The sequence below is a fragment of the Pyrus communis genome, chromosome 16 (assembly GCF_041283825.1).
Source record: "Pyrus communis isolate YQ-2024b chromosome 16, ASM4128382v1, whole genome shotgun sequence".
Taxonomy (NCBI): Eukaryota; Viridiplantae; Streptophyta; class Magnoliopsida; order Rosales; family Rosaceae; genus Pyrus; species Pyrus communis.
In genome coordinates, this window is record NC_142580.1 from 12,706,694 (window position 1) to 12,731,170 (window position 24,477).

The following is a 24,477-nucleotide window of genomic DNA, read 5'->3' on the forward strand; positions in this document are numbered from 1 at the left end:
CCAATCGAGTGCAAGGGTTTCAAATAAAAATAAAATGTGGTATTAATTAACATAACAAAGAATACTGAAATCCTTTTTCGTCTCCGACGCCGCACAACTATTCTTCCTCTTATTTCTTTTTCGGCCTTTTCCTTTTGTTTCTATAATCTTTTGTTTTTTTTTTTTGGAAGCAGAACCGTTGTTCTTTGATATGCATATCTCTAATTCGAGGTTTATATTCTAATCAATTCATCATCCAAATCGACCCCATTTTTTATTTCGTGAAATTTACAGTGAAACTTGAAAGATCCAGAAGAGTAACGAGATTTTGATCCGCAAGGTACCCTTGCAACGCTTGGTTCCTCAAATCGCTTTTGAGCGAGTCCGGCTAGCAATTCTCTTACTGATAAACTAATAATTCGAAAGAAGTTCATTCATGCGTCCAATAAATGAAAAAGTCATGTATTTCGAGTCAAAGAGAAAATTAAATGCGATTTTTTTTTTGGGATTTCAAGTTAACAATCCCTCCAATACAAAGCAACAATTAGCTAGCATGAAAAAAAATTCTTATTCTCTATGATCATAGATAATGATAAGCCACATGAGGCGGAGGAGGAGGCGGTGGTGAGCGTGGTGGTGGCGGGCTTGGACTTCTAGGTTTGCAGCCAAGGGCATCACAATTGACCAGATTTGCATAAAATGTCGCACACTCTTTTGGTGATCGTTGCAATTGCCTATATGGAATACAATTCTTCCTGTCATTTTGTTCTTGCAACTTCATGCACGTTGGTGGTTGAGTACAGAAATAGTTATAAGAATAGGTAAAGTTCTCCAACTTAGGCAAAGAGCAAATACTTGCCGGAACCTTCCCGGAAAATTTGTTATTTGCCACGTTTAGCTGCTCCAAACTCTTCATTCCACCCATAGATTCTGGCAACGCGCCCACAAGGTCATTGTTGCTTATATCAAACACCTTGACTTTGTCCAATAGCCCTAAATTTGATGGCAAACAACCCCTTAGTCCACTATTCATGAGTATAACTTCGTCTAATGTGTCCTTCAAATTCGTAAAACTTGAAGGGATGCAACCCTTAAGATCATTATTTGCCAAGACAATCACAGAGAGTGAGGAGTTGCCGATGTTTTGTGGCAATGAGAATTGGAACTTGTTGTTGTTGACGAACAACGCATCGAGTTTTAAATCGAAGAGGGTAGATGGAATTTCTCCCAGAAAATTATTGTACCTGACATCTAAGAATTTGAGTGATAGAAGGTAAAGAACAGACAAAGGAAATTGGCCTGAGAATTGGTTGTTGCTAATGTCGAGCTCGTGGAGAAGGTGAAGGTAACGAAAGCTATAAGGAACAGTGCCATAGAAGCGATTGGAGTTGACGTGGAAGAGGGCTAGGTCAGTTAAGAGGCCAAGCTCTTCAGGCAATGAACCGACGATGTTGGCATGGTTAAGGTCTATGCCGGACACTGTGACAGTGTGAGGGTCATCGGGAGCTGGTGCGCAGTAGACACCGGTGTATTTGCAAACATTTAGGCCGCACCAGTTGGCGGTGAAGTTGTTGGGGTCGGAGGTGATGACATGTTTCCATGCTTGGAGGGCTGTGTAAGCCTTTAGAAGTCTAGGGTTGGGAAGGGGTGGAGGAGGATTAGAAGCCTGATGAGAGGGTTTGGAGAGGAATATGAAAGAGAGGAGGAGAGAGAGGACTAGAGTGAGATTAGGGGTTTTCATTGTTTTGAGAAGCTTGTTTATCATTATCTGTTCGCTAATGTTTTAGCAAATGGAATATATATATATATGGATATTGAGAGGGTAGTATTGACTTATATCTTCTATCAATGTAGGAAAAATGAGCTAAGTAATATATAATTGTTTAGTTGGAGTAGTACAGTATACGCGGGGCCTTCTGCAACACCGACTTCATTGGTCAATTAGTAGGTAACAAGAATGTTCTTTCGTTTTGCATGCAATGTTTTGGCATGCATGGAAAGGATATATATATATATATATATATATATATATATATATGATTGTTTCTTGTAGAGAGTCTAGAGACTAAAGAGGGTCGGCAGGAAATTGGCAGCAAGATGTATATATATGTATGATTGTTTCTTGTAGAGAGTCTAGAGACTAAAGAGGGTTGGCAGGAAATTGGCAGCAAGATGCTACCAAACACACGGTTTTTACCAGCTCGGCTTTAAATTAATGTGTACTCGAAAAGTACGTAGAATTGATCAACAGATTAAAAATCATATATTTTTGCTATTTTAAAGTTCTATATAATTGCACTTGATGCCGCTATAATTAATGAGAAAACTTGTAGCGCGAAAGTCATAATATCATGTGATGCTATCAATTACTATTATTATAAGGTATGTTTTTATTTATTTATACATTCGTGAAATATCAATCATATTATATTTCTACTTATAATGAATAACATCATATGATAGTGTGACTGTCTTCTATAAAAATGAATTCATATCCCAAAGTACGTAATTAGTTAAGCCTCAAGGAAGATATCAAAGTCACTCGACAGAGCAGGTGGATTTAAAAAATTAGAAGGATACAGCGCGCAGTTGCATGGTCCATTCAAACATGCTTTCTTTTGATTTATGTTTTCTTTTGGAATTGGTTTTTCTTTTGATTAAAATGGTGAATAATTTAAACCCACTAATTTGCAAGTGGAAACTTGTTGAGGATGGGCGAAGATAATCCAAGTCATAATATGAGACAAGTAATAATATTGAAGACATAAAATTCGGAAACACACAGAGCGAAGTTAGCAAATATACAATTGTGAATGTCATGAGAAAAATAGAATTGTGATGGATTTAAAAGGTAAAAAGGGAGGTAGAGAAAGTACCAATATCACTTGAATTATACTAATTAAGCTCATCTTATAGAATCTATCAACTCTAATAATGTAGCTAAGCAACATACCTTCTCTTTTAAATATGAAATGGCAATGAGGAAAAGTAAGGTAGATTTAGGGGTGACGATGAAATTTAAAATCTCCTATTGCAAAATTACTATGTTTAGAATCAAATATGAGATTTATAATTCAAACTCAGTTCGTATACCCTAGACCCTATAACCTGAACTCGTATTTATACTGTGCGCTCGAGTTGTGTACCTCGTATGTAGCTTAAAACTTGAGCTCGGGTTGTGAACGCTGCAACCACAAACCTTAAACTCTAAATTTGAAATCCCAAACTCAAGATTTAATTGTAAAAGAACTTCTAAATGCATTTAACTATTCTAAAACAAGTTCTTAAATGTGGATTTGGATCCTCTCTAAGGCAACTGGTCGGGATCCTCCTAACCAGTGTTAGTGGACCGTTGAATTTTTATTCAACGGCTACAAACAGGAGGTCCTCTAAAAGTTATAATAATTGTAGCCGTTGGAAAAAAATCCAACGGTCTACTAACACTGGTCGGATGTCAGGAGGATCCGACCAGTTGCCTCGGAGAGGATTCAAATCCCTTAAATGTTGCAAAATAGGTTAATCAATGTAAAGTTGTTTCCATAAAATAAAAAAAAATGGGTTCAATGTAAGGTTGAGCTCAACTTGAACAACGCGAACCTAACCCTAATTTTCCAAGTGTGAACTATAATATCTTTGGGCCGAGCCCTTTTAAATTCGAAAAATCTTTCTGACCCAATTAGACATGAAGCGGTTTAAACCCAAGGCGGACAAAACAGCCCGACCCATTTTCACTTTTGAAGTCCAGGTGAAACCATCGGTCGGAATCACGGTTCTTGAAACGTACCAGAGGAACCAACGTGGGGTTTAATCGCAGGAGAGAGGAGCTTTACTTGCGGTAATTCATAAACCCCAGTGAGCAGTGACAGTCAGTAGAAGCATATAAGAATGGCGGAAGCAGAGGGGGGAGGATCAGGTAGGGCGGGCGCATCGGCTGGAGGTGGAGGAGCTGAGTCTCTGAAAGATAAAGGAAATGAGCAGTTCAAAGCAGGGAACTACCTCAAGGCCGCTGCGCTCTACACTCAGGCCATCAAGAAAGACCCCAATAACCCCACTCTCTATAGGTACATACATTAACCACCTCAAATTTCCTTCTTTTTTAAAAAAAAAATTTGTTTATTTATTTATTGGGATTTTGTAGTTTTGAATTTGATATGCATTTTGATTGGTTGGTTATGTAGTTATTTGACTTGTTCACATGGGTTTTTGTTGAATTTGGATTATTTTTGTTGCGTTTTTGGGTAATCGTATGATTTTAATACTTGTAGGAATTTGAAGATGTGTACTTTTTTTTTTGTCGTCAATCGGTAGACTTTTGCTAAATTAGATGTTAGATTAGCTACTGACGGGTTTGAACTCACGCCGTCATGCAAGAGCTCAACTCCTTTCCACCACTGTGGTAAATGGCCACCTGCTTGAAGTTGTGTACTTTGTTTATGTAGAAACCAGATGAATGTTCTATTGTTCATGTTGTATATGTATGCTCTTTTGAACTACCCCAGAATTTTGTAATCTGTATGAACTTCGAAGTTACATGAGGTTCGGAGTTGATATACGAGTTTGTTGTTCGTTATTTTGATTAACAAAAGTTGTGGTATTCAGATACAGAATGAATTCCTTTCATACGTTACCAGAAGAATTTCAGCGACCTTGGTAGACAAGATATAGATTTTGTAACCGAAAATGTCTGCATAACCGTACAAGTATTAGTAACATAGCAAAAATGCGTTCCTCATCATTAATATGTTTGCTTGCGGTAATTGTGGCCTCTCGGGCGAATCGATGATTGCATCTTTGATGCACTTGCTAGTACATCTGAGAATTCTTAATTGGATAGTTGTAAATAGCCCTAGACTGTGGAACAAAGGATTAACCCGGACCTACACCGAGGTATTGATGGTGATTCCCAAATATAGCAGAACAAAATGTGATACGATGAGATAGAATCCAATAGAAACAAAGACTTATGGTAGATGAAATTTTTTAGTTGATATAAGATGAGATGAGATGATGACACCAGCAGGCTGGAATAGAAGCCTCAGCTTTCCTGTGCTTGAGTGGCATTAAAACTTCTGGTTTATTTGAACTAAAAAATGGTATTGTTTCGGTAGAGAATTTTAGATTTTGGTTAGCGTTTCACTTATTTGTGTGGAAAAATATTCTTGGGTCTTATGAAATATGGAATTTATAGAAGAAAGCAAGGCCATTAGGAATAAAAACTGGGATATAAATTTGAAAACAAAACCTTGTTGGGGCAAGAATATCTACTTTGGTACCACATTCAGGATGTCAAATTGTGACTATGGTCTCTTTATGTCCAAGTAAATGTGAAAAGAAAATCTGGTCCATTATGTCAAATGCTACAATTGTTTCAGGGTCTATTATGTATTTTTTCTGCTTCAAGTGCTACCACATGCATAGTGTTTATACTATTTGTTAAAACAAAGGGTTGATCTGTGAAAGATGTTAGAGAAAGCTTAGGGTAATCTTGTAATGGTTTTTGAATAGTTCGGTAGCCTGCTGCTTTCATAATCACTGAATGATTATTGGTCGACTTTCTTTATGTATATTTTTCATTATTTTGTTTATAAGCTAGGGTTGTTTTTTCTGTTTACTGTTATTTAAAGGATCTTAATTCAAACACTGAAGTTTTCCATATGAAGTAGCATATGAGTAATGAAAAATTAACATTACCAAGGATACACTGTCTTGGCTGAACTTTCTCATGTAACAATCATTGCAAGGATACTGATGCATCTCCTTTCATTTTGATGTTCCATTGTTGGCCAGCAACCGTGCTGCAGCATTTCTTCAATTGGTTAAGCTTAGCAAAGCCCTTGCTGATGCGGAGACAACAATTAAATTGAACCACCAGTGGGAGAAGGTACTGTTATCTTATCGTATCTTTTCTAAAATCCTATTTTGCTTCAACAAGCTTTTACTTTTAGAAATCCAAAAGTCTTGATTTTTGTTATTTCTTCCTTTAAAAGAATCTTTTGTATGCATCTTCAGGGATATTTCAGGAAAGGTTGTGTATTAGAGGCCATGGAACAATATGATGATGTATGTCTAGAAGTTCTTTCACTCATCCCAATTTTATGGCCTTCTGGACAAGATCACACAAAATTGGTTTTCTGCTACTGATATCCTACTGTTCATCACATGTAGGCTTTGGCTGCTTTCCAAACAGCTTTGCAATATAACTCGCAAAGCACAGAAGTATCAAGAAAGATAAAAAGGATTTATCAGTTGGTGAGAGATAAAACGCGTGCAGAAGAGGTGGAGAAAATGAGATCCAATGTTGATATGGCGATGCATTTAGATAAACTGAAATCTGAAATGGTGAGTGTATTTCTCAAGGATTCGTGATTTTCAGAAAACACTGTACATTATTATTCTCATTTTGATTTCTTCTATTATCTTTGTGCGTGAGTGAGAAATATAATTGCTCAGTCATTTATATACATTATTCTTGTTTCAATCTGCTTTATCTTTCTTCCCCTGAATGGTGCGACTAGCCAACTTTCATATATTATATGTAGATGCATTCTTAGCCTCCTGAAGGTTTAACATACTGAGTTCCAGAAGCTTATCTAAAGACTTAAGATCACCTGCACTTGGACTGTTTCAGTCAGTCAGTCCTAATAATTAAGTCACTCTTATTCTTTGCAGTCTGTGAAGCGTGGATCTGAAGAATGTTGGGAAGAATTGTTTTCTTTCCTTGTTGAGACAATGGAGTCAGCTGTAAAATCATGGCATGAAACTTCTAAAGTGGAGGCTAGAGTTTACTTTCTCCTAGATAAGGAAACAACAGACACCGAGAAATATGCTCCAGCTGTGAATATTGATAAGGTATTAAATTTAGAGCTTTCATTTTTTTTTCATAGTATCCCTTTTCTGATTGGTTGAAAAGTAGGCATTTTTTGTCCTATGACCCCTTTTTTCCTGTTATGATAAAACGATTTATTGCATTAAGTATATTCTTTTTGAGCTGTGAGCCATCATTCTGCTACTGTTATCCATACTAACAGGTGAATTTTTTGTTTAACTAATCAATGCTTGCCCGTTATTCCAGGCCTTTGAATCACCCCATACACATGGTAGTTGTTTTTCATTTCTTAGGCAGTATGCTGAGGATTCTTTCTCCAGAGCAGCTTGCTTGGTGACTCCCAAAAGTATCATGTCATATCCACAGGTACATTTTTCACGTCATTTGTATTTACACCGGGTATAAATTTGATTCTGTTGGGAAGACAATTATTAAGGGTCATTGTGTGACATGATGGAGAACTTTCTTTAGATGATAAGCACGTAGGCAAATCTTAACATGTTTCAATTTGAATTTGGGTGCTTGCAAAGGCCCAAGAAAAAGCTGCTCATAGATGCTTTTGTAATGTACCATGGAGCATCTGTCATGCATTTTCAATTGTTACCTTCTTGAGTTATTTATAGTTAAGGAATTAATGAGCATTTTCTTCTTAAACTAAAAAAAGAAGGAATTTAATGAGCATTTATCATAAGTCGTGACTTGTTCGTGCCATATGTGTGTGTTACATGTGCCTAAGTCTCTGTATCTTTGTGTGGGGTGTAGGTGTGTGTGTGTGCAAGACTACAAGTGTTTTAATTACTTATTGGTATGTCTCAGAAAAAAAAAAAGTAGTTGATTGGTCTGTTTCAGATGTCACTAGCTCTCTCTGGTTCCAATTTGCTAAATCCAACTTTCATTCGCAGGTGATCTAAATATAGGGCGGAGTATTGACTGATTCAATAAAAGGTTTTTGTTGTTAACAAAGAATTTTATTGATCAAATACTTTTTGCAGGTTTGGAAAGGTCAAGGATCAAGGAAATGGAAACACGGGCAACATGATGGTTTCTTTGTGCAATTTGAGACCCCTTTCCTGCGGAAGCTGTGGTTTATTTCTAGTTCTAGTGAACTGGGCCAGACATTGTGCAGGTCTCTCTCTCTCTCTCTCTCTCACACACACACACACACACACACACAATCTGTTTATGAGGAAGTGCCAATTTGCAACTAAATACAAGCTCAAGTATGGATGACTTGTAATTTTATTATTTAAATTACCAAGAATGTATTGCAAAGTCTGAAGTTTCATAACCCGTCATGTGCTTCATCAGAACTTAAGTTATATTTGGTGGTTGCATTTCGAACCACCTTGAAGCTGAAGCTTTAGGTTATCTTTTATTACCACCTTGGAGTTCTAATGTTAGTTTCTATCTTCAATGTGCAAACCCATTGAAGTATTGTCCACTTTGCTTTTAAGAGAATGAATAAATGGAAAGTTTGAACATATGGATGTGAAAAATAATAGTGGGAGGTGGGTTTTTGTTTTTTTTTTTTTTTACGTTAATCTATGTAAGTTTCAGGAGGCTTGTAGGAAATTTTCAGGTAAGCAGGCTCAGTGTGGTTGCTCACTTAATAGTTGTTATAATAATGTCCAACTAACCTAATGTACAAAACCTATCTGTTAGAATATTTTTTTTGTGTTTTTCATTTCATATCTGTTAGAATATTTGATCACATCAATGGAGCTAGGGAATCTAATGTCTCTGTTTCTTTCAGGGATCCGGAGGAGTTAGACATCGGTGCCCATGAATTGATTCCGCGCCTATTCAAACAGTCCAATTCATAAGTTCCTTTATTTGCAATTTGTTGGAGGAAAGTCTCAGGCCCATTATAGTGAGAGATCGTGTATTCTAAAGAGCGGACAGCACTGGCGACAGTCTTTTGCGTTGACTCAGTTTGCAAGGTTTTCTTTGGCCCTGCTTATTTGCAAGAAGGTGCTTTCTATAATCATAACATGCGCTTACTCAAGGTTTTGTCTCTTTCTAAAATTTTAAAGCCTTTTTGTTTTGAGTGATTGTGTTTTGCGGAGAGATCCATTACTGTGAAGTTGTTAGCCTGTTTTTCCAGAGCAAGGAGTAGTTTGGCCCTTGAATTAAGTTGGATTGTTTCCAATATTTACACTCTGCTGCTTATGTATGAAACCAAAAACTTGAAATTAGGTACTACTGAACTGATTTTATTTGTAATTGTCCAAATAGCAGTGTAACTGTTGAATAGGTTTCGTGCATCTTTGCTGCCCTGTATGAATGCTCTATGTATCGTCCTTTTATTATTCTAATGTGAGTTACACCATTGTTCAAATATCTTGATGGATGCATAATTCATGAGCATGAGTCGTGACGCTTCTTTATGCATTACCTTGACATTGCTTGACAGTGACACTTTCTTTTCCTTGGATGAGTAACACGAAGACTTCTTTGTATAATGCATTTGTTAATTGCCAGTCAATTCATCGAATAGCTGGTCATTAAAATCATAAAGGAAGCTAGCTTTTAGTAATTAGGAGTTTTAGTCCAATGATTTTTCTTATTTTGTTCCCCTTCAGATTTTATGGCTTGAACTTGAACTGCTGTGTTTGTTGCGAAGCTTGCGCAAGTTTCTGTGTTATTTTGCCTACGATTACAACCGAAGTTTTGTAAAATGTGTCTTTGCTGGTGTTAGTGCAAAACTACCTTGATTTATAAATGAAGCTTCATTGATAAGGGATTATTACACCGTTAAACGATCTGCACAGAAGGCCCTCAGGCTTGATTAATATAGAAGCCTGGCCTCAAATATCATCTGCTTTCTTCATAATCGTTTAATTTTGTGCATCACAACATCAATGAAACATAAGCTTAATACTTAATAAGCACCCTAGCTATGTCTTCATCTGCAAGAAAACCCTCCTTCCTCCAAACATGCGGATCAATTATGCTCCGTGTATACAGTAATTCTCTTTCTGTCAAAAGCACCGATCGTTGAGGTCGGAGCTCTTTAGTCCTAAAAACTTTCATCCATTTGGTCATCATAGATTAAACATTGCCATCTTGTCTGTTTGTTTCTGTTTCTCCGGGATTCGGCTTGCAGGTGTGCAGCATGAAGTTACATGCCGATACAGCCTCTGCCACTGTAAGGTAGATCCATTCCTGACCAATTTTCTCGATGAACTTGGACTTCTCGAGCTTCTTGATCACCTCGCTTCGGGGGTTTGCTATTACAAGCTGATAGATCAAAAGAAAGATTAAAACATAAGTATAAGCACATGATCAAGCAAAACTATGAACTTCACTATCGAACAGCTTGCAGAACTAGTCTACCATAATGTCATACCTTGAGACCCTTACTGTCAACGTTTTTCTGGACCTCTTCAAGCATGGTGATCCCGCTCGTATCGATGCTTCCAACAGCTGTAATTTGATTTTAATTTTAGCATTAGACTCATAATAAAGCTTAACGCAGGAGATCGTAAATGTTAATTTGCGACTCTTGCAGATTGATCACTTACTGCCAATGTCTAGTATAACGTAGTGTAAGCTTGTTTCTCCAGAAGATTTTATCTTGTCTTCCTCCTCGTATATCCATCTTGAGATCCTGTGAACCAGATTTTGAGCACAGTTTAAAACTCTATTATGCTAACTACGTCGTTTTTATGAATCGATATCTATCTTAAGAAGTTTATTTACCTTTCCCTTAAGTAGTTTGCATTAGCAAAGTAGATTGGTGCATCAATTTGAAGAATGAGAACTCCTGGAATATTGTTCGCAACCGGGTACTGATCGATGCTTCTATAAATCGATGAGTTTGGAATGTTGCCTAAAATGAAAGTCCGTGGCCTCGCTACGAATAGCAGCACCCTTAGCAATGAAACTGTAACCTGCAAATACATAAACGTTGTGTGATCAGAAATGTCGAAGCAACCATTTCTTGTAACACAAGAAAAAGAAAACCTTCCAATGCTCTACTTACTGCAATGACTAGGCCGATCTCAACACTGCCAAAGACAACACCGAAGTATGCACTCAGGCACACCATGCAATCCACCTTGTCTACTTTCCAGAGATGGATCATGGCTTCGTAATCTATGAGGCCGAGCATGGCAGCCATTATAATGGCGGAGAGCACCACAAGTGGAGTGTAATGGAACAATGGCGTCAAAAACAACAGTGCGATCATCACTGCAGTCGCCATTACAATGTTGGAGACTGCAGTTTTGCATCCTGCATTGAAGTTCACCGCAGTTCGTGAAAATGGCCCTGCAAGTAATCACAGTCGTAACAAACGTATGATTAGTGAACCTGACCAAAATTACTAGATAATAGTATACGCGTTTGATTAAAAACTTATGCGTTGCTAGATTTGTGTTCCTAGTTTATACTATCAGACTGTGAACCGACATTCAAACAAACAAGAGCGCAATTCCCTTCACATATATAGTGAAGCTAGGTATGGCATGGAAATGGTATGTACCGGCGGTCAAGTAGCAAGAAGTGCAAGAGCCTGCAATGTTCATCATCCCGAAGGCGATCATTTCTTTGTTACCGTCAATGTGGTAGTTCTTCAACGAGGCAAAACTTCTTCCGACGGCTACTCCTTCCTGCACATTCACCATCAGCTCTAGCAATGTTAGCCTAAGCCCTCGTTATATTAATTGAGTGCCAAACAGTACAGGCATGTTTGAGATACAATTAGTGAGTGGCAAGTAAAATTTGAGGAATGCAGGGACTTACAGCAAGGCCTATGACACCAGTGATAATCCCAGTTTTAATGGCTGTTGAAAGATATGGCGACCCAAAAGCCAACTCAGACATGGATGGCGGGTTCAACCCTTTTTTAAGGTGTCCAATCTGCAAAAAGAAAGGATCTAATTAGCATACCATACAAATTAATCAAATAAAATGTTATTATGTGATGTAATATTGTATAACGTATATATATGTTGGGAGAGAGAGAGAGAGAGAGAGAGAGAGAGAGAGAGAGTGAAATGCTTACTACTTGAATGCCATGATTTTCAGCGTGGGTTAGGAAAACTAGAAGGCTTCCCAAGATCAGAGAGCACAGTGGCATCATTGCGTTTATCCAGAAGAAAGCCGGTTTTCTCTTGCTCTAATTGTCATAGGCACGAATAAGCATCGATCATCATTAGTACAAATACTGATAATTGTACTGGGCCTTCAATTTCTGAAAGGCCCTCAATATTTTTCATCCTCCTATATTTATATTACATATATACATATATTTTCTAAACAAAAAATTGGATAAAAAGCTTTTGGTTTACATATGACAATGAGTTTTTCTTTCCACTTCTTTTTCGTAAATCATAATTAAATGAAGTTTTCGATCGATATTTAGGTTGTAAGACCATCTCCATCCTAAAGGTATAAATCCAAAGTTCAGGACCTCAAAAATAAATTTTGGCTTCTTGAATATCTTTTTGCCTCAACTCTACAGTATTAAAGTTTAGCATATGAGTTATATTAATGGTTGTATCCTTCTAGGAAATTATATAATGATGTTTATCAAACTGTGAATCTGAATTGGTAATTAAGTATCGATTGTTATTTGAATATGTGGTCCATATTCACAATATGTTAATATTTTTTAAACAATATTATTGTTCTAATCTAAGTTAAGGGGAGGGGATATTTTAAATTTGAAACACATTGAGTTAAAGATGAATGTCTTATCAACCAGGGCAATCCACCGGTTGTAAATATTGTTAAAATTAACAAGAATCATGCTTGAAAGCGTTAGTCTTTTGGTTCAATGAACCTTTTTGCAACTTAAGATACATGGTTCATGAAAGCGTGAGTGCCATCCACTCATTTTTACTTTTCACACATCTCTCTCAATTTTCTGTCATTCAGATCAAATGAATTGAAAATAATCAAATGACAAAAATAAGATAACAAAGAGTGTGTGAAAGATAAAAAAAAAAAAAAAAAAAAAAAAAGAAAAAGGGTGTGCACATCACCCTTCATGAAAAAACTGGAGTGATTATATAACTCGTGTTGGTGCTTCTGGTGACGTTTTATTAATAGAAAGTGTTATTTTTAATATCTATTTGTATCATCATTTGTATCATCTCTCTAACAAAAATAAGGCTCATCTTTATTAAAGAGATGATACAAAAAGATGGTAACTGATAATTAAGTGTAGCATTACTCTTTATTAATTAGTTTTTACAGTAACAAGCTAGTAAACGACATGCATCAAAAGTTTTTACGTGAAAATAATTCCTTATATTATAGTTAAAGGTTGAGCTTGGAATAATGGATTGTATGTATCTCAGATAGGTCCGTGGTATATACTTACAAAGTATCTTGTGAGCAAGAGAAAGAAGAGGAAACAGCATCCCAGCACAGCGCTTTCCCACCTCCACTGCAACATAATTTACATCCATTATTACCTCCATTATGTAAATTTGATAATGGAAGCTTTTAAGGGAAGAGATTTTTTTTTTTTTTTTAAATAAAAATGGGGATTAGTTGTGGGATTCACATCACATCGAATTTTAACGATCTGAACGGTCTAGTTTTCAAGTTGTACCTCATAGATCATCCTTGCAAAATATTAGCCAAATCAGAAATATTTGAAACATCTAATTGGGTTCAAAGAAATAAACGAATATTTTGTTATGTAAGAAACAATGAAATTTGATCTTGATAATTAAATAGGCAAATGATTTCGGATTAAATTGAATTTTGCAAGGATGATCTATGAATCGAGACTTACAAAATAGACGGTTCGGATCATTAAAATTCGATGTGGAGTGGGTCCCACACCTAATCCCCAATTTTTTCAAAAATAAGAATCCCTTTGTATAAAGGGTCTGTATTAATAATAATGTCCAAAAAGGCATATGTAAAAAAAGCGACAAAATATGTGGAAGTGGTAAAGCATTAGCTAGATTGGATTAGATTAAAAAGAGAATTGTATACCTCGTGCAATATTTGGAAAAAATTAGAATAGATTAAAAAGAGAATTGTATACCTCATGCATTTGGGAAAATATAGATTTCATGACGGATACAACATCTGTCTCATGAGTGAAATGAATCAACCCTAGTACCCCTTTAAGCTGCTGAAGACATACAACAGTGGCTGCTCCACCCATGAAACCCACTATTGTTGCATGAGACAGAAAGTCCACGACAGACCCAAGTCTGCAAATACACATATAGTTCGTTTCAGAGGGTTGCTTCTTGATTGTTTTTTATTTTATTTATTTATATCAGAATTTAGTGCAAACATAAATTGGCAGCATATTAAATAACATACCTTAAGAAGCCAAGAGAAGCCTGGAAAGCTCCAGCAAAGAAGGTAGACGTGAGAGCCAACTGAACATAGAGCTTAGGGTTCTCAGTAGGGCTAACAACCTTCCCCAACATGGAAGATATGAGAAGGGATGCAACCGCTACAGTACCCACTGCTAAATCCTTTGAGCTTCCAAGCATGGCATACACCAATGGAGGCACAAAGCTCGAATCTGCATTCATTTTTCCAAAAAGAAAATAAAAATGACATTTTTGCATACAAGATTCCACCATAAAGTACTTTTGTTGTTACTGTGAAACTAGAACACTGATCTTGCTAGCTCGTTCTTGAATGCATGACCGAGCAGATTAATAGTTTGACAACAAAAGCATTGGTCTCACAAGAAAATATTATTCTATATGACATAAATTTATATAATACGTGTGATAACTCATAATTTTTCTGGACTTACATAGGCCAATAATTGGGGGCAAGTTGGCTAAATTTGCATAGCTGATCCCTTGAGGAACTGCAAGACTGGCAATGGTGATTCCAGCAATGAGATCAGATTTGAAGAAGTCAAAAGTGTAGCTAGGAGCCCATTCGAGGATTGGCACAAAGTGTTGCAATCCCAGAACAAGTTTTCTAGACGTGGGTTGGTTCTTAAATTGCCTGAAAGGGTCATCGGGAAAGAAAGTTTCTTTCAGAGATGATTTCAGAGCCTTGAAAAATGGCTTGGTAGGAGGAATTTCAACACGGTGCGGGCACTCATAATCTGCGTTGCCCATTTTACCTAAGAAAAAACACTTGAGGCTAATTAGAGACAGCTAATTAAGTGAAGCTTAATTAAGAGCTGATCAAGTTTGGCTAATATTGCTAATTGTGGCAATGATGCGTAAGTAGGTTTTTGTTTAGCGTTTATGGTATAGGTTGTATAGATTCGTAAGATATGGTTTGCATGCTAGCTAGTGAAGCAAATGGGTTTGCATCAGAGAGGTATAGTGGAGAAAATTGGTGGTTAAAATGCTTAATTAGCGCTAGCTTGCAATGACACACATGGTGGACTGGGTATTATATAAGGTGGCGAATGTGACACAGAGGGAGAGGGAAGGAAGGAACGAAGGATGGAGGGAAGGAATCTTTGAGTGCGTTGTGGGACCCACACGTGGTCTCACTCGTAGCACATACATAAGTCCATTGACCAGAGCACACCCCTCCCTACTAGGGATAGTTTTATCTGTTAGGGTTTTAGGATTGACGGGTGCAGAATTTAAATACAACCAGCAAATGCGGATTAAGCCAAGTAATTAGCGTGGAGAGTGAATTTTACATTAATGAGATGAGAGATTTTGTATGAACTTATAAGTTGGATTTTTTCATATTTTCAATTGGTTTAATGGTAGAACTACTTTATTTATGTTATTAGAGTAGGTTGTTGCACGTGTGAAGCCTAATGGCTATACGTGTTCCACATCACCCCGTTTGTGTTGTTCACGTGTTAGGCTTAAAATTCGACACACGTGAGGGGACGTGTTGAGAATGAACCGCACGTTGTTGAGAGGATGGACATTGCATGGAGAAATTTTCAGTATGCCGAGACCATTGCCTAGTACACCAAGGTCATAATGCAAGTAGTTTGGATATTATTTTTTTCAAGTATCCAACCACTTGTATATTATGACTCGTGTAACAAATCGTGTTCTCGACACACCTAAAAATTGCATAGGCGTATAAGTAAGTTGTGTTACTTTCCATATTGCCAAATTAGTTTTAGAATGCATCCTCAACTTTCTTTAATTAGTACAATAGATTTAATTAAGGCGTGTGCTATCCACACACCCATTTTTACTTCTCACACATCCCTTAATTATTTATGTATGTTGATATTTTTCAATTTATCCAATTCCGATGGCCGAAAATTAAAAGGGTGGGTGAGAAGTAAAAAGCGGTGTGTGGATATCACACCTCTTAATTAATTAACACAGTATGCTTGCTGAATTATTTTCTGTAAATTAGAGTGCTTTAAACATTTGCTTTAATAAAAATTTGACCTATGTCTCAATTTAGTGAAGGTTTTCTAACATCGTAAGGATAGTGCTATTTAAACACCTATATTTACCTCTCACATACTCTTATTATTTATCATTGATATTCTTCAATTTATTCTATCTAACGGTTAAAAATTGAGAAAAATGTGTAATGATTGTATGAATAACTTTTTACCTTTTAACTTTTTACAAAAAAAAACTTTACCTTTTAACTGAACCTACCACCAATAACAAGAAAATAGGAAAATTGTACCGGAAGAGGTTCCTCTCAGGATCCACTTCGCTATGGATCCCCACATCTTAATCATTCATCATACATTGTACGACCAATTTTTATCAAATAGTATTCATGTTTAATTTTAAATAAAAATATTCAAATTATTTATAACCGTACGATACACAATATGAATATGGAGAGGATCCTCTTCCAATTGTACCAGCTCACCATTAGCAGCTAGCGTGGCATGTAGGGCACGTGCTCCACTCTCATTGGGCTGGGGTAGTCAAACCCTACATGTATTAGGTCAATGATCTGGAGAACCTGTAAAGTTGGGGCCCTAAAGTTAGAAAAGATCCGCAAAATTTGGGGGAGGATCCTCTCCGGACCCAAACCCACCGGATCCTCCTTCTTCTTCTTTTTTCTCCGCAGATTTTCATCATCCTCGTCCATTTTTTCCAGCTGAAACACCATTTCCAGTCATCCGATTCAAAACACAGCCTATATATACACGGAGGATAATAATGGAAGAAGAACTGAAATCTTCATACGTGGAGGAGTTAAAGAGATTATGCTCCCAAAATTTGAAGAAGCATAAGGAGGGGGCAGATTTGTAGAGTTTGGAGAGTTGACTGGAAATAGTGTTTCAGCTGGGAAAAATGGATGAGGGTGATGAAAATCTGCAGAGAAGAAAGAAGAAAAAGGAAGATCCGGAGGATCCGGTGGGTTTGGGTCCGGAGAGGATCCTCTCCCGCAAAATTTATATACAATTAGCACTTTGGCAGTTGATATAATACAATAATATTTTTAATCCCACCAATGGTTTTGTTGCAAGTCGCTAGCATTAAGATCATCTGTTTCCAAGTGGGCAGGATGGGAAATATCGAGTTGTTTGCAGCTGTGCTTAACTTTTCTGACAAGGGCCGGTGCCAAACAAACGCCCACCAACTTTGATACCCAGAGAATGTTTGAGATCTTTGGAAATCACCTACCGGCCTACACAATATCAGAATATTTTCAAACTAGCTGTGCTACCTTAATGGGAAACATTAAGGAAAATAATTTAGATTTTCATTTCAATTAATGGTAAGAATGCTTGTTTATTTTTTTTTTTCTACCTTAATTATTTTTAAATGAAAAATACCAATTATTTTTATTATAAGCGATACTCTATACCGTTCTACAATAAGGAAAGAAAAATTTTTTAGATTCGAGTCGTAGTAGAACGTAGAATGACCTACAATCCACTACTTAAAATTATTATTTTTAATATGGTTGAGATCAAAAGTTAGGAATGCTAATTAAGACAAAAACGAGACGAAATCCCTTTCCGTAATTTGCTTTCTCTACTTTTAGCAGAAAAAAGATGCAGAGTCCTTCACCAGAGTCTGGTGGCCTGTGGCCATCGCAATCGGCATTATGGTTTACCATTCACCAGTCACCATTCACTTCTTGGTATTAACAATCACACTTCTCAACCTACAATTCATCAACCAATTATTACACAAGAGGGCTCTAGCTGTCATGAAGATTCTTCCTTTTTTTTTTTTTTTTTTTTTTTTTTTTTTTAATAATGAAAAAAAAGGATGATGTTTAACTGAATCAAAAAATTAAGAAATAAAAAGAGGGCTCTATTATTTCAAAATACTGAGATTTACTAGATTAGAGCATATTTGCGTAAACAAACGTTTGAGGAAGAATTTGACAATTATAGCAATGAAAATAATACAATCAGACACATATATTCATTGATTTTTTTTAGATCAAATAAGATTTTATTATGAATGATCAACAACGAAAAATCGCATATGTGGAAATAAAGTAGTGTACATTACAGGTCTTTTCTCGTTTCTCTTTTCTCTTCGTTTGTGAGAGCCTCTCTCTCTCTCTGTCTGTCTGTGTGAGTGCATCCAGTCTTTGAAGATTCACGTCGCCGCCGGCTCTAGCTGTGGCTAGGGTCGGTGGCAGTCCCATGGTTCTCCTATGTTTTTTTTTTTCTTTTCCTTTTCTTCTTGTTGTTTGCTTGCTTATCTTCCCTGTTTTCCTTTTGATTCTACCATCTTTAACCCAATTCCACATCACCCGTTTCCTCCATATCCCTCTCCATCATTTTCATTACTAGGTTCAATCATCTTTCCAACCATCTACAATTTCGATCGATTGCCGTCTATTTTCTTCGCGATTCGTTGCGCAATCTTGGGAGGGTGTGTAGAGCTTCGGCTCTGGTGTTCACACCACCACCTTTGTTGGCCCGAGTTAGTCCTTCCCCCTATTCGCCTTTGTTGGCGATGTTGGCCGTGAGATTTGTCTTCTCGTGGTCTTTCTTTAGCTACAGAGTCTGTAGCTTCTTAAATATGCGGCGGCGATCGTTGTTGTGGTGGTCTCGGAAGGATGCTACAACTTATCTCTTAATCAGATTTGGGGTTTGTGTTGGTGTGATTGCAGGACATTGAAGGGGGCGACTAATCGGGTTGCTTGTGGAGTGGAGCGAGAAGTATGCGGCGGCGGTGATGGCTACAAGGACTGTAGCTGTGTTAGGGGTTTTCTGTTTGTTTTTTTCTATATGCTTGCCTCCAAGACTGTCTTTGGGCCATTTTGTGTTTTATGGTCCATCTTATTTCTGTACTTCTCTTCTATCTGGACCTTTTGTTTTGTAATTAGTGGTGTTGGTAATAAATTTATCTTTTGAAAAAAAAAAAAAAAAAATCACATACGTGAAAAGAAATACTACATAATTTTATTATTACAAACTTATCATGTTTATAATTCAAATTTTCAGCCACGGAGGACGGCATCTGACCGACGTGAGATAACACTCACGAGGACTAAACTTTGTATATTGCTGATTTACCATAAAGACACCACGAGAAAAAACTGTACCACCCTATAATGGTATTGTAATCATCAGCAAAAAAACATTGCTATGAGTTACCTGTAATAAATATTGAGCCTCCTCTTAATAGTCTTTTTTCATGTGCACACTTGAACTCTGAACAATAACCGTTGCTCAAATAAGTTTGAGTCGTAAGTTATAAACGCTATAGACTATTTTAAATAGAGCAAAAGAACTGCCACACATAAAAATGATTAAAAATGAGAATAACATAAAGAGAGCTAAGAAAGGCCAAAAGAAATTTGCCGTCAACCAAAACCAAAGGCAAAAGTCCGTATCCCAGGTATCTTTTCTCTGTTTTTCTCTTCAATGGCTAGGTTTTATTTATTTAATTTTTTTTTATTTTATTTATATACGTTCAATTGATATTTAGTTTATAGATTACATTGATATTTTAGCGGCTATTGTTTAGTTTATAGAGAAAATTGTAATAATGGTTTCTCAACTTTAATCTAATTGGATGAATGGTCTATCAATTAAAAATTCATGATCATTGGTATCTTAACTCATTAAAAAGTGCAACTACGATCTTTTTCGTCAATTCTGTCAGAATTTCATCAAAATGACTCATGTTGGAAGGATCATTGCTACAATTGGGTTAAAGTTGAGGGACCATTGCTACAATTGAGTTAAAGTTGAGGGACCATTTCTCCAATTGAGTTAAAGTTGAGAGACCATTATTATAATTTTTTTCATTTAGTTTTCATATTTGTCCCTTGATTTAGCTTCATGTGCGTGACACGTGACTTATTTTGACAGAAGTTCTAATGGAATTGATGAAAACGACCATATCTGCACGTTTTGATGAGTTAATGAATCACTAATCATGAATTTTTAATTAAAAGATCATTGTTCCAATTTGATTAAAATTGATGAATCATTGCTACAATTTTTTTTAGTTTATATATTCCATTGATATTTAGTAGTGAACTTGTGATACTTGTATCAGCTGTCACTTATCAGCAAGTTGGACGGTTTTACCTGTTTTTATAGTTGACTTGTGGTCCAGTTTCCAAATCCAAGTTCCTCATCCTAAAATTAGGAAAGTTGACCAAAGCCCTACATTATTAGGGAGGGTCAGAGTCTCAGAGACACTTGTCAACAAGATAATTGTGAGGCTGGTTTTTAGGTATATACCAACCTTTCTCCTTTGTTTGTTTCATCTTTCCGTATAAAATCAAATCAATTTGTTTCTCTATAATTTCTTTACTTAAATATCATGCACCTTGTAAATGGGTCTAAACGTCTTAAGCAGCAGCAAAAAGGCAAGTTCTTGGTACTCCATCTTTTACATCAATATAGGTACATGCACTTTTTAAAATGTGGATATATTTGTGTATATTATTAATACAATCGATACATACATAATATGAAATATGTATGAGTATATATATCGATCTTACAATTATTAATATTTGGTTTATTTAAGTGTTGATATTCGTCAATATTCTTTTACCATATGTAACTTAGTATAATTTAAGATGATAAGACACATATGGTTCATTTGACATTATTATTTCTTGTAATATAATACAAATTTAAGATGATTAGACACATGTGATACATTTAACGTAGTTATTATTTGATGGTACATTGATTTGACTTAATGAGAGCTTTGTAACGGAAAGAGATTCTTTCCGGATCCCTTCCACCAAGTCCTTCTCATCAACTTATCCGGACCGTTGAAATTTGATCCAACTGCTACAAACAGAGTCCACTTTAAAAATTATAATAACTTTAGCCGTTAGATCAAATTTTAAAAGGTCAGATAAATTGATGTGGAGGATTTGATGGAAGGGATCTGGAGATGATCCCTTTCCTTTTGTAACCTACAAATGTTCAGAGCTATATATTTTGATCTTTTCTCTCTTCTTTTTTTCACTAACACTCAAAATAGAGCCGAATAAAAGGATGAGCACGTTTATGCGGAGAACCGTTGTGACTTAGAAAAGAAGGTTCTTCACGGGACGCCATGGAAACGTTAAGAATGTGCTAAACTTGATGCGTATGATTTCACGTGGAGGGGAGTTGATGATGGATTTTAAGAAGGCCACAATCAACAGTGGAGTTTGTTTGACCTATTCATAAAAAGCTAGAGGAATAGAGCATTCCCCTTTTTTCTTTTCTTCTCCATTGCCCTTTAATCATGGCAAGAAAGAATGGTCATGTATTTCCACATTCATCTCTCCAAGTCAGACATACAAATTAAGACTTGTTTGATAATTATTTAGAGCCGGTTTGATAATCATTTTGTTAAAATTTTTATTTTCATATTTTTTTTCTCTATATCTTCTTCTGCCTCCCACCACCATTCTTCAATTATCATTTCTCCTATATAATTTTCTCATACCTATACCACAAAAAGTAAAAAGTTAAAAAACAAAATTGTAGCACCAAAGGGCCTTAAGAAGTCACTCATTCTTCATTTAGTCCTATGAAGATGCTATTAACGTATCCAATTCCATGGTTAAGTATGGGAAGTTTTCACGCACACCCAATTTGTCATCCTGCATGTCATCTGAGAACATTAATTTCCAGTTAAATAGGAGCATTATCTCACTGATCTTGATGAAATATGTGTGTGTCTGTGTGTGTGTAGAGAGAGAGAGAGAGAGAGAGAGAGAGATGAGTTATGAGCATAAACAAGAGCCTATATACACTATTAGACAACTAATTACAAGAGGATTGGTAATAAATCACTGTTATGTATATTTCGCCTTTTCAAATCAGAATGATTGTTGACGAACAAATTATCTTTGCATTGCATTGCATTAGTGGACCTTCTTAAGCTAAATTTTATCTAGCTAGCACATCCAACAGTAATAGTAAATTCCATTACCTTATTAGTTATCAATCCTAGATTAGTTTGATCTCTTCTACCTCTTTTAAATACTCTTTTATTTTGCTTTAAAGGGAACCAAATTGTTAACTTGTGCCAAATGGATTAGCTAGGTATCAAAGATCCCCGCGTGCAGGCATTAAGAAACAATTATATATAATGATCTTTATAATTAACAATGTTTGACCTTAATGAATCATACGTAAAAAATGGCCACGTAAGAGTTTCATAAGTTGATGACACCATGGATCACACAAAGTATCATTAATAATTGATCTGAAATCTTGATTATTCTATTAAATTTGCAAAGACGAGGAAGGTTTAAATGCACTATAAAAGAAATAATTGCAGCATGATTGAAAACATGCTCATCACATGATTGAAAACATACAAAAAGTAAGATGGAAAAATTAAAATACAGGTAACTTTCTTGAGTACATTTCATGGAACATCGTTGAAATTAAGCTCCCACTCAACGTGATATTGTTTTCATAAGAGGGATAAGGGTTCTTGACTTCCATATGAAGACATCACAAGTTAAGAACCTCCCCAGAAGAAACCTATCGTTCCCAGCTCTCTCTCTCTCTCTCTCTCTCTCTCTCTCTCTCTCTCTCTCACATATAAGCAGACTAACAAAGTCCACTAATGTTAATGTACGTGTTTAAGGATGGCTCCTTAATTGGTCTTTGAGCAACGCGAGCTACATTCCCTTTATATGTATTTTTCCTTCTATATATACCTTCTTCATTATTCTTTGTCAATTAGCAAAGTGTTCTGATTATCGGGACGTTCATTCCCTAACCCACGTTTTATTTATGAGTAATCTAGGGAAACCAAAATTTTAAACCAAAATTGTAAACCAAATGATGTGTTATCAATAGGAAATAAGCACGTTAATCAACGCTTAAGTAATAATCAAATCATTAGCAAAAACATCATTTGATTTATAAAATTTGGTCTCCCTAACATTATCCTTTATTAAAACATCAAACCACATGAAAACATGTTTGGTCTTTTATTGGTTTACGTATACGGTACTCTTTATAATAAAAAAAGTACTGGTACCCCTTCTATCCAACGGTGTTTTTGTAATGTATTTACATCCACGCATTAAACCCTACCTTGGAAGTGTAATACAACGTATATAGCATAAAATCCACCTTGTTACAGTAATAATAATACTATTATTTGATATTAACTATAACCCTACCGTTCTGTAATTTTAGATTCTAAAGGTTGACGAATTATAAGGTATACCTCTTTGTACTCCAGAAAGTGAGTGTTAGAGGTCATGTTGTAAGACCATTAAACATGAAGGTAGAGAGTACAAAAGTGAGTGACGATAACGGATAATTTCATGACATCCACTAGTAATAACTTACGTATGTTGTAACCAGACGTTTATGGTATAATAGTTAACGTTGGTAGTGTAATAAACAATATCATTCTATAACCTCACTATTATAAAAGGATAATGTTTGTGTTCCCTCCATGGGAGACCTACTTGTCTCTCCACTTAGGATTAACGTATCTTTACCGTACGAACATCATAATCGAAACCTCTTTATCATTATCTAAAGATCATGTGTTCCTTTCATGTGGGAACCTACTTGTCCCTCCATTTATGATTAACGTATCTTCACCTTACGAGCATCATAATCGAAACCATTCATTCTCTTATATCATCATTTGAAGATCATATATGCAAAAAATCATTTAATTTGGACCATTCATATGCATCAAACAAATGGAAGATTCATCATGAGGATGTTACTTGTAAAGAAAAATGTTGATTGGTTTGACGGTATGGATGGCTAAACAACCTTCAAATTTAATGATTTTTACATATATGACCTTTAGATGATGATAAAAAGAATGAATGGTTCCGATTATGATGGTCATATGATGAAAATACGACAATTGTAAGTGGAAGAAAAAGTAGGTTCCACCATAGAGGAACACAAGCATTATCCATTATAATATAGTTGTACAATAAATTTCGACGATTATAATGTAATTTAATTAAAACAAAAGTATTAGTATGTAAGATCCCACATCGCCCAGGGGTGAGGATCTGGTAAGCCTTATATGTACATTCCCACCTCCAAATAGTATGAGGCCTTTTGGGAGCTCACTGGCTTCGGGTTCTGTAGGAACTCAGAAGTTAAGCGAGAAAGGGGTCAGAGCATTTCCCTGGATGGATGACCTACTGGGAAGTTTTGCTCGTGTGAGTTCCCAAAAACAAAACTATGAGGGCGTGGTCGGGGCCCAAAGCGGACAATATCGTGCTACAGCGGAAGCGGGGCCCGGGATGTGGTGGACCCCGGGTCGGGTTGTGACATAGTATTATTTTTTTCTTAAAGGTACTGTAGAATTTCTCATCTTCTAATTGTTACCAAATAA

At 36.1% G+C, this 24,477-nt stretch overlaps 3 protein-coding genes across 5 annotated transcripts; 1 reads left to right on the top strand and 2 right to left on the bottom strand.

The window, feature by feature from the left end:
• Positions 1-425: 425 nt before the first annotated feature.
• On the bottom strand, positions 426-1,737 carry LOC137730526 (Leucine-rich repeat (LRR) family protein). Its single transcript, XM_068469518.2, has one exon. It carries the CDS (start codon positions 1,718-1,720, stop codon positions 560-562), a length of 1,161 nt encoding a protein of 386 aa, XP_068325619.2. The 5' UTR covers positions 1,721-1,737; the 3' UTR covers positions 426-559.
• A 1,966-nt stretch (positions 1,738-3,703) lies between these two features.
• LOC137732222 (uncharacterized) lies at positions 3,704-9,143 on the top strand. Of its 2 annotated transcripts, none has more exons than XM_068471522.2 (8): positions 3,704-4,040; positions 5,767-5,860; positions 5,989-6,039; positions 6,145-6,318; positions 6,649-6,828; positions 7,052-7,171; positions 7,798-7,931; positions 8,559-9,143. In XM_068471522.2, the coding sequence occupies exons 1-8, from the start codon at positions 3,865-3,867 to the stop codon at positions 8,626-8,628; spliced, it is 999 nt and encodes a 332-aa protein (XP_068327623.2). In that variant the 5' UTR covers positions 3,704-3,864; the 3' UTR covers positions 8,629-9,143. The 2 variants fall into 2 exon arrangements, with proteins under 2 accessions (XP_068327623.2, XP_068327624.2); XM_068471523.2 differs by having other exon boundaries at positions 3,718-4,040; positions 7,798-7,925.
• A 372-nt stretch (positions 9,144-9,515) lies between these two features.
• LOC137730462 (sulfate transporter 3.1-like) lies at positions 9,516-15,126 on the bottom strand. Of its 2 annotated transcripts, XR_015957819.1 has the most exons (13): positions 14,550-15,121; positions 14,102-14,309; positions 13,815-13,986; positions 13,137-13,202; positions 11,814-11,927; positions 11,552-11,668; positions 11,292-11,418; positions 10,791-11,077; positions 10,508-10,698; positions 10,330-10,415; positions 10,155-10,231; positions 9,663-10,045; positions 9,516-9,582 (listed from the first exon to the last, which is right to left on the bottom strand). XR_015957819.1 is itself a non-coding variant. In XM_068469451.2 (12 exons), the coding sequence occupies exons 1-12, from the start codon at positions 14,863-14,865 to the stop codon at positions 9,857-9,859; spliced, it is 1,950 nt and encodes a 649-aa protein (XP_068325552.2). In that variant the 5' UTR covers positions 14,866-15,126; the 3' UTR covers positions 9,516-9,856. The 2 variants fall into 2 exon arrangements, 1 of the variants encoding a protein (XP_068325552.2); XM_068469451.2 differs by having other exon boundaries at positions 9,516-10,045; positions 14,550-15,126.
• Positions 15,127-24,477: the final 9,351 nt, after the last annotated feature.

What these genes read in the sequence shown, in the direction of transcription:
- LOC137730526 (XM_068469518.2), bottom strand. Translation starts at nt 1,720, where the DNA reads ATGAAAACCCCTAATCTCACTCTAGTCCTCTCTCTCCTCCTCTCTTTC.
- LOC137732222 (XM_068471522.2), top strand. Translation starts at nt 3,865, where the DNA reads ATGGCGGAAGCAGAGGGGGGAGGATCAGGTAGGGCGGGCGCATCGGCT. An exon ending in CCATGGAACAATATGATGAT is followed by an intron (nt 6,040 to 6,144) that starts GTATGTCTAGAA and finishes CATCACATGTAG; the next exon opens with GCTTTGGCTGCTTTCCAAAC. An exon ending in CAGCTGTGAATATTGATAAG is followed by an intron (nt 6,829 to 7,051) that starts GTATTAAATTTA and finishes CCGTTATTCCAG; the next exon opens with GCCTTTGAATCACCCCATAC.
- LOC137730462 (XM_068469451.2), bottom strand. Translation starts at nt 14,865, where the DNA reads ATGGGCAACGCAGATTATGAGTGCCCGCACCGTGTTGAAATTCCTCCT. An exon ending in GCAAACTACTTAAGGGAAAG is followed by an intron (nt 10,416 to 10,507) that starts GTAAATAAACTT and finishes TCTGGTTCACAG; the next exon opens with GATCTCAAGATGGATATACG. An exon ending in CGTTATACTAGACATTGGCA is followed by an intron (nt 10,232 to 10,329) that starts GTAAGTGATCAA and finishes ATCAAATTACAG; the next exon opens with CTGTTGGAAGCATCGATACG.